The sequence below is a fragment of the Belonocnema kinseyi genome, chromosome 6, assembly GCF_010883055.1.
Source record: "Belonocnema kinseyi isolate 2016_QV_RU_SX_M_011 chromosome 6, B_treatae_v1, whole genome shotgun sequence".
NCBI lineage: Eukaryota > Metazoa > Arthropoda > Insecta > Hymenoptera > Cynipidae > Belonocnema > Belonocnema kinseyi.
The window spans coordinates 19,622,897-19,640,361 of NC_046662.1; the positions used below are offsets into that span (position 1 = coordinate 19,622,897).

Below are 17,465 nucleotides of genomic sequence, written 5' to 3' on the forward strand. Positions count from 1 at the left end.
GGGGGGGGGGGGGGGCAAAAAATCAGCGGAGCGACACAACCCGCATAGTGTGTTTACTTCCCCACCCTGGCCGGTTGTGAAAGATGTGAACAAATAAATAAAAATTATTTTTCTGTTGAAAAATTAGAGAAAATATAGGCTTTGGAAGCTAGTACCACGACCACCCTCATAGGGGGTCGATCCTCACGCAACTTGAGGTATATGTCATCCGCCGGTCTTCCTCCAACAACACCAGAGGGACGCCAAGAACGGTGGGCAATTGCCCAAAAGCTACTCTACGTCTACTTTATTTGACCCACTTAGCATTTCCTTTCTCAGAACAACCCCGGGACAAACAATCAAATCAAAACTCATAATATTGAAAAAAAAACCAAATATAAATAAAGGGAAACAGAACAATTCCTCTTACAATAAAGATAAAAGTAAATTCACAACAGTAATTAAACTTAAACTTTTCATGGACAACAAATCGATGAACGTCCGAAAACCCACGTCCGTCCTTTCGTCTTCCTTGATCGACTTAAGAAAATTAGCATCTTTCATTTCCTTTTATAATAATAGAAAAATATTAACCCTCCTGTGGTCTCTAGTACAAACTGATTCGATTCATCGTCACGACACACTGCCCTCTTTTCTTTCACCTGCTTGCCCAAAAACCGATTTTCCTTTTCATGTTTATTGCTTTCGATTCAGGTAAACATTTTTCCTTTCAGAGGCTGGAAAAACCCATCGACCCCTAAGCCACCACAACAAATACCCCACGTATCAGGGTTGTCAAAAGTACCCCTCAATGCAAAAGTATCAATCCTGCACGAAATCTACACCTTGGAGCACTTTGTTCACGTTTTTTTTTACGAAATATAATTATTATAGGCCCAGTGGAATAGCGATCAATATTTGAAAGTAATTTAAAACTATTTGAACAAATTCCACTTGTTTCGATAATTGATTTTTTACAAAAAGTTGGCTTTTTTCTTACAGAATGAAAAGCAAGTTTACCTTTTTATATATTGTATACTTTTTGATACCTTAGCTTTATGATTTAATTAACCCTTATTTGTGTAAACTATATTCTTTTAAGGAAAATTTGGGAATTTTCTCTCTTCTGCTATAATTATTACCAATAATGGTTGTTGAAAACATATTAAAAACATCCTTTTTTGACTTTCATGAATGGTTTAAACAAATAATTATCAGTAATTGAAAATTGAAAATTTAGTTATGGAAGAAACTTCCTACATTTTTTTAAACGAAAAACCATTAACTTTCAAGCCATAGATATTAATAGCCCAATATATGCTTATTTGAATTTTTTCTCCACCTTGAAATTTATTATTTTATTAATTATTACTTTCAAATTATTTTAAATTATCCATTATTTTTATTTTGTTCCTTGTTGGTCCTAAGAAGTTGCAAATCCTTCAGAAATGGGATTCAGTATCAGGAAAATCTATAGGACTTTTTTTTTAGAAAAAAACTATGTTAAGAGTTGAATATTCGTTTTGTTGTAGGTTTGGTTGACATTTAATCTTTTTTGGTTTAAATTTCTATTGTTTAGTTGAAAATTGAAATATTTTGTTGAAAATTAAGAAATTTTGTTGGAATATATTTTTTTGGTTGAAAATTAGATTGTTTTTTTCGTTGTTGAAAATTTGTTTTTTTTTTCTTGTCTCGAGAATTCATCTATTCTGGTAGAAATTGAAATTTTCTGTTAAAAATGAAACTGTTTTATCAACAATTAATCTGTTTTGGTTGAGCATTCAATTATTTATTTGAAAATTTAAGGCCTTACTTCAAAGTTGAAATCTTACTTTTTGGTAGAAGATTCATAACTATTTTGTTCAAAATCGACTTTTTTTGATAGAAAGTTATTCATCGTAGCGGAAATTTCATCTTTTTGGGCTAAAATTTCTGTTTAAATCTTTTCCCTTTTTAACTGAAAAATCTTTCTGGGTTAAAAATTTCACTCCTTTATTTAAAAAAATATTTACCACTCAAACATGTTGTTTTTAAAGAAAATGAGGCGCCGTATCTTACCGGTTTACGGAAATTTTTTGTCGAAAAAATTGTGTGTAATCGAATTTTTTAATAAATTTTAATCTATTATAGGTAATTACTTTTTCTTTTCGATTCTGATAGGATTGATCATCTTCTTTTGAAATCTGTTGATGAAAAGTCAATTGACACAAAAAATATAGGGGTTTTTCTATTGTTCTTTAGATTTTTTTCTAATGTAAAAAGTGTAATATTCCATATAGGGTCCCCTCTGTAGCCGCGACTTGGAGAGAAAAAAGAACTTTTTTTTGTCGGAAAAATGTAAATTCAAGTTTCATGCCAAAGTGATACAACATACAAAAAAAGTCAAAAGAAGAAGATTATTTTTCTTAAAAGTGATAAAATTGATAAAAAACTAGAACGGACGAACAGGACCAAAAAGACACACAAGGGTTCCCCTATATCTTTATTGGATTTAATGATTCTTCAACATTCACTTTTTAAAGAAGGTTTCTCATTATAGTTCAAAATTGTTCTTTTTAAGTTAAAAATAAATTTTTCAAATTGGAAATTCATCTATTTCATTTTTGTAGAAAATTCAACTGTTTAGATGATAATTCGTTCTTCTTGGTAGCATACTAATCATCTAGGTTGAAAAATGATTTTTTGTGTTGAAAATTTTCATTAAATTTCATGTTGAACGTAATACTGTAAAATCTAAACTGAAAAAACTAAAGAAAATGTTGAAAAACATTTTTTTATGTTTGTATTATATTATCATGAAAGATGCTTTCAGCAAAGAAACATTGAGTTTAAAAACTTTTAGTTTGAGGATGATTGAGGTTCACCGTGAGAACTAAAAAATCAAGAAAAATAAAATTACCGACACTGTAAAATTCCAAAAATAAAAAACTGTGAAATTCCGAATTATCAAAATTCAGAGCAGTTTCTATATTATCATAATGTCACAAATAAGAAAACTCACGAAAGAAAATTGCTGAATTATAATTTGCCCGATACTATAAAATTTCCAAATTTAAGCAATTAAAAAATCTATATTTTTTAAAAATCTAATTATTTAATCATTAAAAAGAAAATAATGAAATATTTTGATGAGATACATTAAAAATAAGTTAAATGTATTTTGTAAATTACTGTTTAAATTTAAAATAACAATAATTAAAAAAAAATTCAATGCATGTTTTTTTTTTCTTCAAAATGTCCACAGTTTTTCATCCTCCAATTATTGTTATTTCAAATTCAAACAATATTTTTTGAAGTTTTATTTTAATTATTGTGTTTCAATGAATAAAAATGATTGATTAAAAAACAATTCTTTTAATTGTTTAAATTCAAAAGTTTTCGAATATCAGGAATTTCGCAGTATCGAATATTTTATATTTCTCCAATTTTTTGTTGGAAATTTTATTATTCGAGAAGTTTCCAATTCGGTAATATTATAAACTGTCGGAAATTTTATTATTCGGTTATTTTTAAATTCACTCTCGAATTTAAACAATTACAAACATTGTTCTTTAATAAACGTTATTCATTTATTCAAAATACAAGAATGAAATATTTGAATAATTTGTTCATTTTTATCAAGTTACAAGAATAATAATTTGTTGCAAATATTATGCACATATTAAAAAATAAAAGTTTCTTTGTGAAATATTTTTTGATCTTGTTTAGAAAATTGACAGTGCCGGAAATGTTATTTTTCAGGATTTTCAATCGCACCTTTATAATTTCTAAAATTTTCTATTTCGAATATTTTCTTTTACGGGAGTTCTCGTCTGGGGAATTTTATTTTTTGGGATTTTCCCGTAACATTTTTTCGTATATTTTTGAGTCTGTGAGAAACAAGGAAAATGTCAAAGTTTATTTGAAAACATCTGTTCAGTGATTTATTTTTAATTCCATTATAGTGTGGACAGGATAGAAAGCGAAATAGCCACTGCTAGTGAGATCAGTGTCTGAATATAGCTAGCATACGGATGTTTGCTGACAGGCATCGAAACAGGAACTGCTCTAAATACAATATAGAGAAAAAGAAAAATATTGAAATTTCAAACCAACTTCCAGTTTTATTGAATTAATTTAAATTTTGACAGCTTATCAAAATAATTCATTTGCATACACTTTGCAGCAGAAATATGAATATTTTAGAATAAATATGTCGATATAGTAGGCAGATTTACTGAAGGTGTTCATGTAATGGATCATTTATGTATAGAATCAATAAAATATTTGATTAATAAAAGAACAAAAACATTTTTTTATTCAAAAACCATTTAATAAAACAATGTTGTTTGACTTACACAAATCAGAAAAAAGTAAAGGAATTTTTTTGGTCAGGGAATGTCAGGGATTTTTAGGGAAAAAAATGGCAGAAGCCAGAAAATTTCTGTAAAAAATTACTGTAACTGTCAAGAATAAGCAGAGCTGCAAAATTGTCTATTTGGGTCACTTTTTCAAATAAATTTGTAGTAATTTTTTTAAAGATGAAGTCATTATAGTCACTTTTAAAATACAAACATCACTTTAGTCACTTTAATTTCAATAAATTAGTCCTTGTGTTAAGCACTAATGAATTCAGGACTATACCTACTTCTGAATTTTGTTGAATCTTTTTGAAATATTTCAGGGCATTTTAATGGATTTCAATGATCTAAAGGGACTTCAATCGATTTAAAACATTTTGGGATATTTTTCAAAATCACAAGGAATTTTTAAGAGCTGTGATAAGTTGTACAGAATATATAGAGATTTCAATGGATTTGAAATATTTTAGAGCATTTTAAAAGACTCTAAGGTATTTTTTAAAAGATTTTAATAATTTGAAGGTTTTACAAAGGAATTGGCAGATTTTAGGGTAGTTTTAAAACTTCCAAGGAATTTTTAAGATCTTTAAAAAGTTTAAAGGAATTTCACAAAAATGGTTAACAGAATTTGAAAAACTTTGGAATATTTAAAAAGATTCCAATAGTTTTTAAAGAGCTACAAGAAGCTTCAAGGGATTTCAAAAAATTGTCGAAAGGATTTAAAATCTTTTAGGGTATTTTAAAAGATTCGAAGAATCTTTTCATAGATTTCAATAATTTGAAGGTATTCTAAGGAATTTTAAATATTTTCGGACAGTTTTAAGTCTTAAAATAATATTAAGAGCTTGAAATAGTTCCAAGGGATTTCAAAAAATTATTGAAAGGATTCGAAATATTTTAGAATATAAAAAAAAATGTCAAGGTATTCGCAAGAACTGTAAGAAGTTTCAAGGAATATAAAGAGATTTTAAAGAATTTGAAATATTTTAAAACTTCAAGGAAATTTCCAGGGCTTTAAAAAGTTTCAAAAAATTTAAAAATATTCAAAAGGATTTTAAATACTTATATTTTTTATTGATTCTAAGGTATTTTAAAGAGATCTACAAATTTTTAAGAAGTTTTGAAGGCTTTAAATGATTTTAAGGGATTGAAAATCATTTTTACTGGTGGTTTCAAGAATTTTCGTGAATTTCGGAAAATCTTAAACGATTTTAGAAGGATTTAGGATATTTTAAAATATTCCGAATTTTTAAATTTTTTTGGATTCGTAAGGATTTCAATTATTTTGAGGGATTTTGAAAACTCAAGGTATTTATTCTGGTCATATCACCTGTTTGCACGTAATTTCACGTAATGTTATCATATTTTAATGGATTTCAAACAATTTCTTCTTAAGAAATGAGGTATTTCGTCTGATTTTTAAGACATTTCAAAATTTTATAGCATATTTTAAAAAATTGATTTCAATCATTTGAAGGAAATTCAAAAAATCTTAAAGATTCCAGGACATTCTTGAAAATGTCAAGGAATCTTTGAAGCCCTTAATAGCTTCAAGGGATTTTACAAAATCCAATGCATTTTGAATATTTTAGGACATTTTTAAAAATTCCAAGGAATTTTCACGAGTTTTAAAAAATTGCTAAGTATTGCAAAAGATTTGACAATATTTGAAATATTTTAGAATATTTGAAAAAAATACCAAGCCATTTTCAAGAGCTTCAAAATTTTTCAAATGATGTCAAATGATTTCACATACTTTAGGGAATCATAAAAGATTCCAAGCAAATTGTCAACTGTTTTGAAAAATTTGAAGGGATTTTAAAGGATTTGAAATATTTTATGGCATTTTTAATTTATTTTAGTAATTTAACTGGATTTTAAAGGATTTCAAGTTTTAGGGTTGTTTTTAAACTCTAAACAAATTTTCAAGAGCTTCGACATTTTTCAAGGATTAAAAAAAAAGTTTGAAAGGATTAAAAATATTTGAGGGGATTTAAAAATATTCCGAGGTATTTTATCGAATTATAAAAATTTTCCAGGAGTTGTCTATATTCCAATGGATCTGGAATATTTCAGGGTAATTTTGAAGATTCCAAACTGTTTTTAAGAGATTACAAGTTTTTCAAGAAATTTTCAATTCGCTTAAAAAGTTTCAAGGTGTTAAAAACATTTCCAGGAATTTTCAGGAGCTTTTAAAAGTTTCTAGGGATTATAAAAGATTCCGAGGAATTATGAATTGATTTCAATAATTCAATGGGTTTTCGAAGGACTTAAATCACTTTAAGGTATTTAAAAAATTGTAAAGCAGTTTTGGAAAATTAAAAAAATTTCAAGACATTTCCAAGAATTTGAATGATTTGATGAGTTTACCACATTTTTCTTAAAGTTGTAAAGAGTTTCCCGGAATTTATGAAAATATGGAACGATTTATTAATAGAAAGATTCCAGAGAATTTTCTTATTTTTCCCAGGATTTAAATGATTTTATGGGATTAAAAAAGCTCTAAAGGTATTCAAAAAAATTTCCAGGATTTCAGGAGATATCATAAGATTTGATAGAATTATACGTAATTTTATAAAATTTTAACGAACTTAAAAGAATTTATTTACAAGAATATAGGGATTTCGTAGGGTTCAAAAATATTTGAAAAATGTTCCTGTATTTTTTGCTATTTATTTTGATTCTTATGGAAATCACCCTTAATTCTTATTAAGTTATTTTTTTTTAATTCTTTGGAATTCTCTTAATATTTTTAGAATTATTCAAGGGATTTTTTTAAAATTTCATGGTGAAGTCTTTTAGCCTCGCCTTAATTCCTGAGCATTTGATTAAATTCTTTTGCATCCCCTTTATTTTTATAAACTTATTTAAGCATTACTGAATTAAATAAAATTTTCATATTTTTAAATTGGTTTCAATTTACTTTATTTTCTAAAAAATAAACATTGAATTTTGATGAATTTTATCAAATTCTTCTAACTTCTCTTAAGTTCTCTAAATTTACTCTAATGGTACTGAAACCAATGGATATATTTTTCCAAATTTATTTGAATTATTTTGAATTTAAATAGAACTTTTTTGAAGTTTTATGAATCGAATGGTTTAGAATTCTTTTAAATTAGAAAAAACATTAATCACCATATTAACGCACATTAGTAACTTTTAATTACTTTTTGGGTGGCTGTCCTAATATTAATAAATTAAAAATGTGTAAGTTAAAATTAAACATTTTTTTATTTCATTTATAAACGATTCTATATTAAAAATATTACAAGATGTGAATTTTGGTCTTTAAATATTGATGATCAGGGAAAATAAAAAATTAATCAGACAAAAATCGGTAAAAAGTAAGGAAATTTTGTAAATGAAGTTTTTCGGTCACCCTGGATTAAACAAATATTTTTTTAATAAATAGATCGTAATTTGTTGTTTACATCCTTTGTTGTTTACATCCAATATCTGTTATTTAAAATCTAAATATAAGATTTTGTTTATTATAAAACTAGGTTTATGAAGCATGATTATTTTGGCACAATTCCAAGAATGAAAAGTGAAAATGACAGAGATTTAAAAAAAGTGACACTTACTTGCACATGTCATGCAACCTTAACATCGCGTCTAAAAGGTCTTCCGTATTTCTGGCAGATGCCGCCTTGTCAAGTTGTTTGACCACTGATGACCACCATGGCAGGTCGCACGGCAACATTACCAAAGCCATGGTAATTGGGTTTCTATAGTAAAAAAAATCATTATTTATTTTTAAAATTTTATTCAAGAAAATGAAAGAGTTATTAATAATAACCACCCGCTATACTTGAAACAATTGTCTGACATGTCTTTCTAAAAGCATTAGTAGAATTTCACTGACAATCAGTAACTTTTTTTCATAAATTTTATTCAGCTAAATTTCAGTGAAATTCCAATTATCAATCACTGATTTTCTTTTATAGAAAAAGGTACTGTATAGTTTTAACGGAGACGACTGAAATCTCAGTGAATTTGGACTAATAGAAATCTTGAAAAACAAATCACCGATTGTCAATGGCATTTACTTTAATTTTTTAGAAAATTGAAGTCAAGGCTACCTAAAATCGATTTTTCTTTTGTTTTTATGCAATCAATGTTTGAACTTTGTACTTTAAGATAAAAATAACAAGAGATCCTCAATGTATGTGTAAATATTGAAAGACCTAATTTTTAGTAAGTCATTCATAAAGTTGCGCAAAATTGTACAGGATTTTCTGTAAACATTACTTAAAGTAAAATTTTTGCATAATTATTGTTATTCTTAATTTAACTTTAATATTTTAAAATCTAAAAGGAGAAAAATGTTTAATATTGATTAACAAATCCTATAATTTTCCATATCTTGTAAAAACTGAAAAACAGTTTAAAAATATTTATTTAGACAAAGAATTTAATTTTAAAAGGGGCTGTAGATTTTCAGCGTTAAAATAGCTCAAGAGCAAACTAAGTTCCACTACTTTTGATGCCTTTTATAATTTTCTAAAACAGAGGACCTTTTGAAGTTTGTTTTATAAACTTTCATTGAAAAATGATAGTCTGGTGAAATATTACAGAAGGAAAAACGTGTTTCCTACACTGATCACACTGATCACGATTTAAAAAAAATATATATATTAAATGTTGAAACAATATTTGTTATATTTTTCATTATTTTTGACTCATCGAAAATCTAGACTTTGTTGCTCTGATTCGGATTTTTTTAAAACCAAGATTGTATGTAGAAGAAAAAATTAATAGTTTTTCCTTAATTTACAAGAAAAAAAAACAGTTTTCACTTTTCCGAAAAAAGTGGTGAACCATTTCATCCAATTTTTCGTATAGAATTGAGTATTTTTGTGATTTTTATGCTCTGGGCTAATGTAATCTTTTTACTGATCTTGAAGAATATTAATACATGAATCTTTAAAAATTGAAATCTCTGTCTGTTGCGCCAGTTTATTTTCATCCAGCGGGGTTTGCAAGTTTGAGCGCGTCCATGGCGCGCGACTGTTGTTTCTCGCGCTTCGCGCTCGATAATTAATTTACCTCGCACTACGGGCGAAGTTGAAACCAAACAGATTGATCTAAAACTAATAAACCCAATTTATCACAAAGTAGTTCAACTTTCAACCAAGCAATTAAACTTTCAACCGTGAAGATTAATTTTTTATAAAAAAATACGAATTCACAATGAAATACATAGATTTTCAAAACATTTTTTTCAATTTTTGACTAAAAACAATTAATCAGTGGACCAATAATAAAAAAGTTAAATTTTCAGCAAAAACAAAAAAGAAAAATGAAATATTTTATTGAAAATATTTTAATCATCAAAGAATAAAAAGTAATGTTTGATAAACTTATTTTCATTTCCACCAAATCCAGTGAAACTCTTCTATAGCGCCGATTTTGGGGCTGACGGTGGGTGGGAGCTAACTCATTATAGCCCACCCCGCTTTTATTTGTTCACGCCTGAGTGCCTGCCTGAGTGACAGCCGCAGATCCCGCGCACCCCGCACAGCTCCTGTTACGCTCTCATGCGGCGCGGCGTCAATTCTCGGAACGGCTACAGAAGGCAGGGCTTTTGAAGAGTTTCACTGTAGTTGAATTTTCAAGGGAAAAAGATGAATTCTGAATAAAAAATTTAATTATTGAATCTTCAACTAAATATGATTAATTTCCAACAACAAAAAACTTTTCATTAAAAAAAAGTTTACTTTCAACCAAGAATGTTTGGATTTATTTATGAGATTCTTTCATCTAGATAGCATTAAAGCGAAAAAACGGAATAAATTTTGTGAGCAGAAGCAATTTTTTGATCCCATAAAATCAGACCTTTTCATTTTTCTTGCAACCAACGACAGATACAAAAAAACGTCAATAGGAGCCTTTCTTCTACTAGCAGAACATTTTCAAAACTATCAAGAAGAATAACAAATGTCGAGTTTTCTAGAACATATTTCTCTTATGTTTTCAAAATTTGAAAAAAAGCATAAAATAATTTCGGTAAAATCTCAGCTTTTTTATTTTTTGCAATCTTTTTTTAAAGTTTTAGCTTGTATAAGGAAGATATCCAATCAGCTGTATGTAGCTTACACCATTTTTGAGGAGGTCGCAAGCTTTTTTCCCTATAAATATAATTTTTGAATTTTTCTTGTAAACGATGTAAGATATTGCAAAGATTTCTGTAAAAATGAGATCATTCGATTTTATAAAATATTCTCCTGACCGCAAATTATATTAAGCAAGCATACAACTCGCAAAAAAACTAAGTACAAATTACAAAAATAATCACAAAAAATATAAGGGTGGGTTTTTTGAGAAAATGAACTTTTCATATAAAAAAAACTACGTAGGAACTTCACGACAATTTCAGAAAAATTCATAATTAGTTGCGCGTCTTGTCCTCTTTAAACAAATTTAATCAACAAATGCATTATTTGGGAATATGTTTAGAAAAAAAATATGTTTCTTAAATCTCTGTCCTTTTGGTATTAGTTTTTTGTTACTTTCATTCTTTTAATAAGTACTAACATTCGTACTAATAATGTATTTTTAAATTAAATTTAAAAAGATTAATCAACTACGTATGAATCTTGCTAAAATTAGCACGAAGTTTCGAGTTAAAAAGAACTGGTATAAAAAAGTGTCCGTTTACAAATGTCCGAATAATGGTTTTGATTATTATATTTGTTTAAAAAAATCATAAACTTTATCAAGAAATTATGAATTTTCTGAAATTATCATGAGGTTCCTAATTTGAAAAACTGTCATCGAAAAGAATGAATTTTTCCGTCCACCAATGTGTGAATAATGCATTTTTAAGTTTAATTTGTTCATAAAAATAAACAATGTTAAGACGATTAAATTAAAAATTAAGAAGATGAAAATCTTAAGTTCTTTATTATAATATTGTTTTCATCAAAATTTCTTGCAATATAACTTGAAAAAACATTAAATTATTGAAAATGATAAAAAACAAACTTTCAACAAGTAATATGCCCTCAGTTTTTTAAACTATCATGAAGTTTTAAGTACCAAATCTGGGTAAACAAAAATGAAGTATACTTATACCCGGAAAATGTCCCTAAAAATGACAAAATAGCTATTTTCTATCAAATTCATGCTGAAAACGTTATTTTTTTAAATTTGTTCTGTCTAAATAACCTTTAATCCATTAAAGAAGTGCTTAAATGTATTCCTAAAATAATTGTAAATTGTTTAACCAATCATTATTTTTTTATCACCCCCCCCTGCCTCCCCCCCCCAAATCGTGAAAAGCGATTGTTTTCTGAAATTAGTGACTCATTTAACGGATGTTGAGAGTAATATTTGTCTTGAGAATATTAATTTAAATTAGGAAAGAAAATTATTATTGTTAAAACAATATATGGTATACGTTCTGAGCTATAACTAAATACTGAATAATACATTAAACAAAAAAATATGCCTTAAAATTTATTAATTGTGTCATTAATTCTAGATAAGAATAAGCTTTCACGATTTAGAGGTAGAAAAAGTTGTTCAAGAAAATGAAATTTTTTGAGACAAATGAAAATTATTTGGAAAATTGGTAAATATTCTTAAGAAAAAATATTACTTTCAACATTTGTTAAGTGCATCATTAGTTCAAGAAAATAATAACTTCTCACGTTTCACAGGGGGGGTGCAAATAAATTGTAATTGCTTAAATAATTATCAAATATTCTTCAAAATTATTTTACTCTCACACAGATAATAACTTTTTGCGATTTTAATAGTTTGCGAATAAATAGTTCGAAACTATTTTCATAATTATAAAATATGTTAAAAAAGAAGCACTGCTCTTGACATACATCAACTTTATATCATTTACCCCGAACGATAATAACTTTTCACGAACTACATGAGGAATAAAATTGTTTAAAAAAAATTGTTTAAAAAATTCAACATTATTTTTAAAAATAATTGAAAACTGTTCACTTATCGATTAAAATAAATTTATATTGAACGATACCGTAAAATATCGTCTTCAGAAAAGTACACATTGCAGATGAATGTTTTACCTATGCTGACACTGATCATATTTCGATCATTTCAGAATACTTTTTCAACTCATTTCATAAATTTTTAAAGAAAAAATTGAATTTTCAGCAAACAAAAATGAGATATTTCACTAAAAGAGATAGATAGCCGAATTATGAATCGAGAAAAAAAAAATCTCTATTAAACATACAACTGTTTCTACGAAACAATTGCACTTTTAAACAAAAAATAAATACGTAACAAAGAAGTTACTTTTCCACCAAATAACACGCATCAATTTTCAGCAAAAAAAAAACGAATTTTTAACCAAACATTTCTAATATTCTACAAAAATAAATTAGATTTTTTACCAAGAGATAAATTTTGACAAAATGCATGAATTTTCAACTATAATATATGATTTCTCAACGAAGAATATAATATTTGATATTATATCACTAAACTGAATTGTTTCATTTTGAAGCCAAGAAGACCAATTTTCTACAATACTATTTTCTACTATAAAAGATGGCTTTTTAACAAAAAGACTTGAATTTAAAAAAAAATAATGAAATTTTCAACATAGTCGTTAATTTTTATACATAAAAAGATAAATTCCCAACGAAAAAGTGCCATAGTTTATATTTCAATAAAAAAAAGATGAAATTAATAAAAAAAAAAAGGAATTTCAAAACAAAAAAGACGAATTTTCAACAAATAAACATATTTTTCACTTTAAAAAGATTTAAAAGTTAATTTAAATTGTTGAACCTTCAAGCCAAACGACGAATTATCTCTACAAAAATTTAAGTTTCAATATGTTTTTTCAGCAAACAATTTATTTTGCACGATACTTACGCATTTTACCCGGCAAAAATGAAATTTTAAACCAAAAAAATTATTATATTTTTTTTTCAAAAAAAAGAGAATTTTCAACGAAAGAAGATCAATATTCAAAACATGGAGAAGCTACATTTCAGTTAAAAAATTTATTTAAATAAGGCTTTTCTAGTAAACAATTTAATTTTCAACCAAGCATAAGCCTTTAGTCAAAAAAATGTTAACAATGTAGTAAACCAAATGTTGAAACAAAACAGTTGAATACTCAAGCAAAAAAGAATAATTCTTAACCAAAAAATTGCATTTTCATACAAAAATTAAATTTCTACTAAAACACATGAATTTTTAAATCAAGAAGCTAAATTTAGAAAAATTTTGAATTATTTATTAAGAGGTATTTCTGTTAACTTTTCACGATTAAAATGTCAATTTTTAAACAAGAAATAAGTTTCTTCGAAATAAATTGATTTGTCAATTTAAAAAAAGTATTTAACAAAATAGGATGACCTTTCAAAAAATAGTTGAATTCTCTGCCAAATAGTTGCATTTTATCCAAGATAGATGAAATTAGTACTCAAACAGATGAATTCTTGATAAAAAAACAAACCAATTTTCAAGCAAAAATAGTTGATTTTTCACCCAGAAAAGCTTTCAGTTCTGTTTTCAACAGCAAAATATTTAATTTAAACAAAAAGTAAATTTTGAACAAAACAGCAGAATTTTCAATGAAGTTGCACTTTTATTAGAAAAAGATGAAATTTCTGCTAAACCAGGTGAGTTTTAAAATAAAAAAGAGAGACTTTCAAAAAAGAGTTGAATTTTCATAAAAAAAAAAGATTCCATTTGACTTTTCAAGATGAAAATTTGAATAAAAAAAAGTGTATACATTATTATCCAATAAAGATGAAATTTGTATGAAAACTGACGAAATTTTAATTTAAAAAAGTGGAATTTTTATTCAGAAAATGTTTTAGTTATATTTTCAATACAAACATATGAATTTCAAACCGAAAGTAAATTTTCCATCAAATACGTAAACTTTCAACAAAACAACAGAATTTTCAAAGAAAAAGTATGAATTTAAAAAAAATGGTTGAATTTTTAATCAAACAGTTGCATTCTTTCCTAAAAAGATTTAACTTCTGCTGTATCAGGTGGATTTTAAAGCTGACAGATCTGAAGTTATCGTAAGATGAAGGTATTTTGTCACGTTTCACAGGCCCGTAAATAATCGCTAATAGACTAAAAACTTCAAATTTCTGTATCGATATATGCAAAATCTGCATCTGCAACATGTACTTCGTTCCATATTTTGATAATTTTTTCTGTTGAATTTTTTTGACAGAGATAGTAGTGCACCGTTTTACTCAATTATGTATCTCGAATCTGAATAATTTCCTAGCTAGTAAAAGGAACTTCGACATTATCTGAATAAGATGATAAATAAAATAAACAAATAAAAATAGTGTCAGTATGTTGTGAAATTTACGCTCCACGTGCTTCTGCACAATAGCTGCATGGACATGACATAATATACTATCAGGTATCGTATACACATTACGTGTTATCCTACTACCATACACATATTCTATAACACGCAGTCGCGCTGAAGAGGCAATTTGGATAATAAACCTCGTGCGCGGACTCAGATTATAATTAGTTTCCCGTTATACCGAAAGGCAAACTTAAAATCTCATGCGGCTTTCTACCACGCACCACGCCACCCGTATGACGTTTATGTAATCTCACCTATTTTCCTCTTCCAACCCTCTCCAGGAAGTCAATGGCTCTCTTGCTGCTGCCTTAATTCACGCTCCACCAGAATACATATTTTCCTTTTTTTCCAAATATCCAACTATCTCGCAAGCTCTGAACTATTTACGTGCCTATGCAGGTTTGCTTTTTTTTAATTTCTTAAAGGAATAGCAAAAAAATGAGAGAGAATACTTCAACTTTAAAGAGTGGACACAACACTGGTTACGTATTTTGTATAACTTTTACGTTTCATCCGCACTAAGCCCCATGGTCATCGATCTCACACTCACGATTCTTGGATTTCCTTTTTGTGACGGAACAGCTAATTTGTATTTTTAAATTCTGCGTGTTGATTGGGGGTAGGGGGAGGTGGGACAGTTGGAGCACTTTTAGTTTTTTTTCGCGAAAAGAGGGTGAGTCCTCCCGAATGATCGTGAGGACATCCCTTCGGGATTGGAGGACTTTTCGAGCAAGTGCAAGTGGTGGAGTACACCGTGTAGTACTACATGGGATTTAGTTCTTGAAAAAGCCGCCAGCTACGTAAAGCGCGGTGCAGGCTATTTATAGAGCGGCGCCGGCGCCCTGCCAACCCCTATTATAGAATGTTGACAATGCACACCAAGAAAATTCACGTCTCTCCCTAAATCACTGCCGAGATGCGATGCGACTCGCTTCGTATCGTCAATTTGGTGATTGTTCTTCGAGGAAGCTTGACAGAGAGTTCTATTGCGACTGAAGGAGTGGATATCGATTTTTTCTTCATCATTAGGGCCATCTGAGCATAACCTCAGAATTTTTTTCAAATACAACTTATGTTTACACGAAACCCGATATCGAGTTGAAAAATTGGAAAATTAAATAAAAAGCACTAAGAAACGTCTGTCTGGTCCTAAGTTTTTATAATTATACAAAAAGCAAAGAAAAATTTGTTACAAAAAACATTTTTATAATTCTACAAATTTAGGAGCAGATAAATTTTTCTAAGTGCTTATTATTTGATTCCCCAATTTTCAAATCGATATCGTTTCTCGTGTCAACGTAAGTTGGGCTTGGAAAAAATCTAAAAAAAAATTTAAAGTTTGCAACACGTTACTGTTTCTCTGTCGTGATTTGCATAAAAAATACCGTTATCTGCAAAAAGTGAAAAATGTTTTTTTTTTTTAAATCGTTGGAATCGTATAAAAAAGACACAGCTGATTATTGAAATAATTTTATTAAATTGTTATTAACTTTAAAAATAATTATTGCATAATTTTTGGAAAATGCCATTAAGATTGTACAAAAAAATTAGACTTAAAATTTTTACATGTCAAAGAAATCTGGTGAGTGAAAAAAGATTCTAGCTAATAAGAAATTTTAAAGGAATTTTATCGTTCAGGGAAAATTAAGGAATTTAGAAAAAAAATCTTCAAAAGTCAGTGAATTTCTATAACGTTAAATAATTGTCAAGTAGAATAAATTAAAAAATTTCGAATTTTAATTTATAATTGTTTTGTTCCGTTTATAAAATATTCCAAGTTAATAATGTTGCAAGTTTAATATTCTGATATTTGATTCTTTGATCCTGAAAATTTTCTTTTTTGTTATAAATTTGATTATTTGTTTGAAAATTCTACAATTTTGGTTGATTATTCAACTGTTTGGTTGAAAATTCTCCTTTTTGAGCTAAAAATTGTTCTTTTAATTTAAGAATCCATCTATTTTAGTACAAATAACATCTTTATTGGATAAAAATGCATGTGTCTTATTAAAAATTTGATTTTTTTTATAGAAATGCAACTATTTGATCAAAAATTCAACAATTAAGTTAAAAAGTCATCTTTTTTGTTGACAATTCAACTGTTTTTTTGAAAAAGCTTCTTTTTGGATTGAAAATTCAAGTATCTTTATAGAAAATTTACTTTTGGCTTGAAATTCACCTTTTCCTGTTAAAAAGAGAACTGAAATCTTTTCTGGATGATAATTAAAATTTTTGTTGTTGAAAATTTGTCTTCTTGATTTAAAGATTCATCTGCTTTAGTAAAAATTTCATCTTTCCTGTGTGAAAATGCAAATATTTGGTCGAAAATTCAACAATTTTGTTAAAAAGTCATCCTTTTTGGTAGAAAATTCAACAATTTTGTTTAAAATTCGTACTTTTGTGGTGAAAGTTCAAGTGTCTTCGTAGAAAATTAACTTCTTGTTTAAAACTCATATTCCGATGTTAAAGAATCAAACTAAATCCTTTTCTTCAATGAAAATTAAATTTGTTGTTATTGAAAATACTCTTTTCTTCAAAGTTTCATTGTTTCTTCAAAGAAAATGTTCAAAATTAACAAAATGGCGGTGGCTTTTATGAAAATACTAAAAGTCGATTTTCTTAAAAAACTCACACTTATATTTTTTGTCAATTTTTTATTGAATGTTTACTATTATAAGAAAAATATCTTGTGAGCCTCAAGCGGGCTAAATAACTTTAGTGACCAGGATAATTTTTTTTCATAAAAAATGAATTTTTTTATTTTTCTTGTTTACAACAACAGATTCGAGAAAATGTTAAAA

General features: G+C 27.3%; 1 protein-coding gene across 3 annotated transcripts in view; it reads right to left on the minus strand.

Moving 5' to 3' along the window:
- The window catches only part of LOC117174413, a 67,880-nt gene extending 52,477 nt beyond the window's left edge, over window positions 1-15,403 (minus strand). For all 3 annotated transcript variants that reach the window (XM_033363518.1, XM_033363519.1, XM_033363517.1), the window contains exons 1-2: window positions 14,919-15,403; window positions 7,907-8,050 (exon numbers count right to left, since the gene is read on the minus strand). In XM_033363518.1, coding sequence (XP_033219409.1) covers window positions 7,907-8,037 — 131 coding nt within the window. In that variant the 5' untranslated portion in view covers window positions 8,038-8,050; window positions 14,919-15,403. The remainder of the gene's footprint in view (window positions 1-7,906; window positions 8,051-14,918) is intronic.
- Window positions 15,404-17,465: the final 2,062 nt, after the last annotated feature.